The 7,008-nt window shown below is 39.5% G+C and overlaps 2 protein-coding genes across 2 annotated transcripts; both read right to left on the minus strand.

The window, feature by feature from the left end:
- Positions 1–3,873: 3,873 nt before the first annotated feature.
- On the minus strand, positions 3,874–4,691 carry LOC141718787 (uncharacterized). Its single transcript, XM_074521170.1, has 2 exons — positions 4,321–4,691; positions 3,874–4,207 (listed from the first exon to the last, which is right to left on the minus strand). Exons 1-2 carry the CDS (start codon positions 4,689–4,691, stop codon positions 3,874–3,876), a joined length of 705 nt encoding a protein of 234 aa, XP_074377271.1.
- A 636-nt stretch (positions 4,692–5,327) lies between these two features.
- LOC141718788 (uncharacterized) lies at positions 5,328–6,223 on the minus strand. Its single transcript, XM_074521171.1, has 2 exons — positions 5,959–6,223; positions 5,328–5,674 (listed from the first exon to the last, which is right to left on the minus strand). Exons 1-2 carry the CDS (start codon positions 6,221–6,223, stop codon positions 5,328–5,330), a joined length of 612 nt encoding a protein of 203 aa, XP_074377272.1.
- Positions 6,224–7,008: the final 785 nt, after the last annotated feature.

Consider the following 7,008-nt stretch of genomic DNA (forward strand, 5'->3'; position numbering starts at 1 on the left):
AAGGAATGAAACTTGTGTCAAGCCTATCTTATTTAATCATATGTTTTCCCATTCACTATGCTTAGTTCTAATTAATGTAAATTAGAAACTCCTTTCTAATTTCATTCACTCTGGCCAGAGATTCCTGAACTAGCATAAGTGAATCAGCATTGAACATTCTATTCCTTCACTGAAAGGGGTAGATCTTTTATTGATCATACACTATCTTCGTGTACAAATTCCTACACCCAGTAGAGCCCTTATTATTGTCCCTAGAGACTAAGAACTAAACCAAAGTATAGTTCAGTGTACACAAGATGACTATGTTGACTTCAAATATAAGGATACTTGTACAACTATCACTATGTGAACATCTGCTAACACGTGAGTGAACTCCATCAGTTGTTCAGCTGTGTGAGTCATGTTCAGTGAACTTATTCTATAATAAGCACCTACATACTAGCTATAGTATCACCACACAAATGTCTATGAGAACAGACATCCTTCATAATGAAGCAAGCATAGTGTGTACCGATCTTTGCGGATTACTAATTACCAGTTAGTAATCCTACGACCAGGAAATATTTAAGTTCAGAGTTATCATCTTTTAGGTCTCATTATTATGATCTCATCATAATCCATAAAAAGCTTTACTCTAAACTATGGTATATCTTATTTAAACACTTAAATAGATAAAGCCCGCAATAAAACCAAAACAAGTCTTTTATTAATATCAATGAAATCAAAACAGATTACATAAAAGTTATTCCTAAATCATCATACATGATTGGACTTAGGACACATCTCTTTCAGACGGGGTCTTCGTGTGAACGGATGACATCTTCATAATCTTTTGTGCTAAAGGTCATCAACATATGGGGATTCCGCTGGCTGAACTGATAGAGTTGGTACACTTGTCTAGCATACTTCTTCTTTGTTGTCTTACTATATCGGTCCAGTATACTGCCCCCAAAATGGTTTTCACTTATCCCCTTATCATGTCTCTTCGTTCAGGATCTTCGGCTTCTGGCTCTTCCTGATTGTCCTTCGGCCCCAGTCTATCTCTTAGATCTCGAATAAACTAATTCAGTTTGACTTCTTTGATAATTCGTTCAATAATCTTCTTGAGGTGGTAGCATTCATAAGTATTATGTCTCGTTTCCCTGTGGTAATCACAATATTTGTCAGGATTTTTTTATGATTCGGGACCTTTATCTTAGTTGGCCGAACGATTCCAGACTTCCCTTTGATCTCGTGGAGAATCTTGGAGATTGGTGCATTCAAAGGGGTGCATACAGACGAATCTCTATATCGACGTCGCTCGGCCCCACAATTGGTCCCCTTCCTTCTTTCTTATTATATCTTCGATCACCCCCATACCTTGAGTTTGTCCACTTCAGATAGTCATTCCTTCAGGAATCTTTGTAACCTCCAATTCTTTTAATTTTTCTCCGAATATTCTCTCCCTCACACATATATTATTGAGGGATTTGGGGGGGGGATCATAAAGAGAGGTTCAAAGCTTTTTACCTCCAGCCCTGTCATAAGGATGCCCATTACTTTGACCTTGTCTAGGTTGGTGACCATTCCAACTCCTTCCTTGAACCGAACCATGTAATCCCCAAGTTTTTCGTTCGAACCTGCCTAGAGTGGACCAAGGCTTCAGTATCCTTCGCCTTTAGACATAAATGAGAATAGTACTTCAGGAATTTTCTCTTTAACCGCGCGTATGAACCGATGGACCTGGGTTCGAGGGACTTGTACCACATTGAAGCTGAGCCCTTTAGATAAGTTTTAAACATTTTATTGAACATGATGTCGTTGTGACCCATCCCTATCATTACTAGTTTGTACTTCTCACAATGGTCGTTCGAGTCACCCTTTTCGTTAAACTCACTCATTTTCGAGAATTGCCTTTCCTCTCCCGGAGGAGGTCGATACTGCTCAATTTCCTCGGTCACGACCGGCTCTCGGTCGACCCTCCTATTTCCGAACATGGCTTTCCCCATCCGCGTTAGTCTGATTTGGGACCCGTCGAGTTCTTCATCCGAATAAGAGGAATAACGTTGCTTCGTTTGATTTCTTTTGAGGTTCGAATCAGATTCAGACTCATCTTCTTCGATATACCCCCTTCGATCTTTCCTTGGCCTGGTGACCATCACTGTCTCTTTGGCATGTAATGCTTCACGAAGTGCCTTCTCTTGTAGCTCAATCTCTTCTATCTGGAGCTGCAGAGCTTTTAATCGCAGTGCGTTGGCCTCCATTCGCTTCACCCTAGCCTCAGGCTGGTTTTTGGCATATTCATTTTCTTTGGCTTTGCCCTTTTTTGCGGCTAATTTTTCTTCCCGGATCTTTAGGAGCAAAGCTTCTTCTTGGGGAGTCAACTTCATGACTCCGTCTACATCAACTAATGAGGATGTTTGCCCCCGGTCATAAGGAGTGTAGCACGGTGCTAGTGATTGTTCGTGGATTGGGTTTGTTATTTTATCAATATTTCGTCACAATTATCGTATTTCCCACATATGGCGCCAAATGTTACGCCCAGATCCCTTTGGCTTGAAGAATAGCCTTCGGCCAGTCAAGAACGTCCTTCGGATTTGACCTGAAAAGGAAGAGAATTCGAGGGATTGTCCCCCCAATTCACTTCTGGTGTGAGAATAAGTAATCTGGATGTAAAATGGGTTTTAGGAATACAAGAACATAGAGAGAATTTGAGAGTGTCTGTGTTGAATTTTCTATTCCTTACATTCCATGGGGTATTTATATCTAAACCTGCCATATATGTTCGTTCGTTATGAATAAAACAATGACGAATGGTGGAGGCGAAAAAGGGGGAGCCATTTTGATCCTTTGTTGAACGGCTTTGTCAAAGTGGGGCTTCGGTCCATGAGCGTATTGGGCCTTCGACCCAATAGTTTAGCCGTCTGGTAGGCCTTATTGGGCCTATAGCTAATAACATGTGTTTTCATCTTCTCCATTACATCCTTTGAACGCATCTTAAATTACAACCCTTGTAAAAATTCATTTAATTAAACAAGCTAGAACCTTTACCCGAACTCGGTTCATTTAGTTAAATCGGTAGAGTCGAGCTCATTTAAATGAGTTCGAGTCAGGAGAGCTCGTTTTCCGCCCGACTCGAATTACAGCCCGGTAAAAGGTGATTTGTTTTATGAAAGTCAGACTTGTCCAACTCATTGAACTTATCTCCTCACGTAAACCATCTTCTAGCTAACTCACATGCGCCTTATTCATCCTCTCCATATAGCTCTAAGTTTGGTTTTCATTCAAAGATTCTACTTTACCCGGAGATGCTTATGTCGGAGTCGCTCAATATCAAGGAATTAGTGGATTTAAGAGCCTGAAAAAGGAACCACTTCTGGTTTATACGAACGTCAATCCAAATGTATAGGTATTCAAAATAAGTTGTGCTAGTTACTCCTAATAATAGGGATGAAATTCTAAGCTAAGCCTTGATTTTAGGGAAGTGATCTGATCTAGTATCAGTGATTTATTTGATTGAGATCCATGAATATGGACTCTAGAGTATTTCAAAAGAAATAGGTTTAAACAACTTTTACATTGTCTATTTTAAATTCTTCTCAATACCTCAGTATATACACTCTCTACAAATTTATTGTATATACATTCAACTGCAACAATTAGATAAAAACGAAAAAAAAATTAGTACACATACTCATTCTAATCAATTACCAATCCTGGTTATGAGTTTATAATGATCTCAGTTACAAAAAATTCTAAACACTACTAATTAAGATTTGTGCAACTACTTTGTTGAGTACTTCTGACTTCGTTTCTTCCTCTTGATCGTCATTCATCAACCTATTTCTTCTTCTGTATATATTTCCAAGTTCCATATGTCATGCAATTCTTATTTCAGGTTTTCCATTTTTGCAATGTAAAGGCCGCGGTATGAGCTGAACAACGCTCTTTGAAAATGTATTTATCCTTGGTGATTTTATCAAGTAGAACAAGGCTCTCGGCGAAGGAATCTATTCCCCATAAAGTATTCCACTTCTCTAAAGTTTCAAACCGCTGTCTAAATTTCAACTCTGTAAACTGATTAGTCTCCAGGTTGAACAACATAACCTCATTAGAATAGAAAGTCCTTATCATAATTTTACCATCATCAATGAACCCCAGTGGATAACTATCTTTAAGATCAATGTCAAACCTCTTTTCCCACATAAGTTTTCCACTCAATATCCACCTAACCATTCCAGCAGAAATTCCACTCTGACAGTATTCCAAGAGGGCTATCGATTCTCCATAAGCTTTCATAGTAAAGATTGAGTCTGCCTTAAAATGTTCTGGAAAATAAACTTTTCGGATGATCTTAGAAGTGATATCATAGCATACAACTTGAAAAGGTTCTTTTTTTTTAGAAAATATGCAACACCATTTACTAACATGGCATTTGTATGTGGCACATACTTATCATAGTAAACATGACTCATGTCCGCAACATAATCCGGATCAGTACATGTTACAAACTTCCAATCATCAGTGCTCAAACTATAAATATCAACATCATATCTTCCCTGAAAACGAGTGATCTTGATTACTTTGTAATCGTCGTTGTAATAACCAAAAGCCAGGGCATGGGGTCCCGTACCAAGGTTGGTTTCACATGGATTTGGAATTTTTTTTCCTCTTCTAGCAATAGGATTCCATAGATATATTGTACTTCCCATACAAAAATATTCATCGGATAAACATAATATCCCATTACAGATCCCATAAGCATTTAAACAACAACTCCCGTGATGTTCAAAACTTTTCAATTTGGGCTTGTAGCACCCTATATGATCATGATTTTCAACATCAAAACATGACCCACTATTATTAATGTGATACGCCGACTAAAAATCTTCGTTGTCAAACAGGAGATATCTTCTTGTTTTTAAGGATGTTTTGCTATGAGCGAGATGCGAGTAACAGAAAGACTTGCTACTGATTAACTTATTCCAGGATTTATAGACACATTTGAATCGCAAAAGAGACTTAACGGGAAGCCTTAGTAAAATCTGTTTACGTAATTCTTTAGTTACATAAAATTTCCTTGCCGATGCCATTGATATATGTAATTGATCTTTGGTAAATATTTTTTATATGGCTGGCTGGTTAAAAGTCAACGTAATATATAATATCCGGCATAAAGACCAACTCTCGTAGTTCTTTTTTTTTTGAATAAAAGTCAATTTCATTAAGAAGAAACATCATACATGAGAGACTCCAACAACATACTTGAAGGAGCCGTAATAATGTTTTGACAATTCATGGAACAGGGTAATTTAGCTATTAAATGAGCGACCCTATTCGCTTACCTTTTAACAAATTGAAACTGAGAACCCAACTTTCGCATCTAGGAGCAACCGACAAGCATCTATAAAGATGCCAACTTCCATTAAATTCATCTCTGGGGAATGTATAGCTCGAACAGAACTCAGGGAATCTGACTCAATATCTACTCGATCATAGTTCATCGTGAGTAACCACTGAAGTCCTTCAAGGATTGCCTGTGCTTCAGCTTCAACTACTGAGGAAACCATAGCCCTGCAAATCGTTTTGCCTGTCACAAAAGCGCCAGTGTGATCCCGAAGAACCAGCCCCATAGAAAAAGAAGGATCCCCCAATTTGATGGCAGCATCAACATTGAGCTTGTAAAAACCAATTTCTGGTTTTTTCCATTTCACTGGCTCTTGCTCACTAGTATAATGAGTCTTGGTTAACACCTTTGATCACTTGTTCTTAGCTTCTTTCCAGTCTGAGATAGACTTAGCACTGCACTCCATAGCTATTGTTGCAGTGACTCCTTTATTGTCCCATACTTTCTTATTGCGATAAAACTAAATACCTCAAAGCACTTTGGCAATTATCAAAATTTCAGCAGAAGACACTGTTCGTAATTTAAGAAGCAACCAACCAGGAGCGTAATCTTCTGCAGATATGTCTATAGACCGTCTTGTTTACTGCCAGCAGGCCAAAGCAAAAGGGCAAGCAAAAAAAAGACGTGATTCAGATCTTCAACATCCCAGTTGCACATAGGACAGTCAAGACGAATGCACACACCTTTAGCACTCAATCTAGTTTTAACAGGAACATTATTTCTACAGAACCTCCAGAGAAACAGTTTTATTTTATGGGGGAGATCGATTTTCCAAAGCTTGCTCCACCCACTAGACTGAGTTACTAAACCAACACCAATATTTCGATCATGCCACATTTGATATCCGGTTTTAACTGAGTAATGTCCATTAGTATTTCGAGACCAAGCTAACCGGTCTACAGCTGGGAGAGCAGGAATGTTGGTTGCCAAGATGGTTGTAGCATCACTTGGAGAGAAAATGCTTAAAACTTTATCTCTGTCCCATTTTTTTTCAGTCCGCAAGAATAGGTGAGCTACCAATAAACTCTCGTAGTTCTAATACTAGCATCAAGTGATAGTACATATAGTTCCTGGAAGGACAACTCCTAGGCTCCTAACTCCATACAGCTCCTGGAAGGACTACTCCTAGACTCCTAACTCCAAATAGCTCCTAGAAGGACTACTTCTAGACTCCTAACTCCACGCAGCTCCTGGAAGGAGTAGTCCCGCACACTACCAGTCCTAACCAGCTCAGTCCCCCAAGCCTAACCTTGGTAAATCCCAGCACGTGAGACGTTGGCCCTAGCACATGATGGGGACAACTGTCACACATCAATCATGGGAATAATCAAGGCACGTGTCAGAGGATCCTCAGAACATTGCTCAGCCAGTCCCGCACTGACACGTGTACTCAAGCCAGGTGTCCTCCGCTCCCAGAACCAATGGCTACGATTTAAAGGTACCAACCCCAAAACCCTACCCTTGGGCTATAAATAGCCCATGAATGTGAGGTTTTGGGGTTAATCATTCTTTCACACTCATATACACACACAACCATCTCTCATTCCTTTCTATCTTCATCTTCCTCAAAAGCGAGTTCTTAGTCTCACGCCGGAGGCGCCGCGGGACCCAAACCCCCCTTC

This window comes from Apium graveolens, chromosome 4, assembly GCF_009905375.1.
Source record: "Apium graveolens cultivar Ventura chromosome 4, ASM990537v1, whole genome shotgun sequence".
Taxonomy (NCBI): Eukaryota; Viridiplantae; Streptophyta; class Magnoliopsida; order Apiales; family Apiaceae; genus Apium; species Apium graveolens.

Bases quoted from the DNA above. Each gene is read 5' to 3' on its own strand.
- LOC141718787 (XM_074521170.1), bottom strand. From the start codon at position 4,691: ATGGGAAGTACAATATATCTATGGAATCCTATTGCTAGAAGAGGAAAA. The intron at 4,208-4,320 runs GTTTATTTTCCA...TGGAATGGTTAG, and splicing joins CTTCTAAGATCATCCGAAAA to GTGGATATTGAGTGGAAAAC.
- LOC141718788 (XM_074521171.1), bottom strand. From the start codon at position 6,223: ATGTGGCATGATCGAAATATTGGTGTTGGTTTAGTAACTCAGTCTAGT. The intron at 5,675-5,958 runs GTCTATAGACAT...GGAAAAAACCAG, and splicing joins TGCTGGCAGTAAACAAGACG to AAATTGGTTTTTACAAGCTC.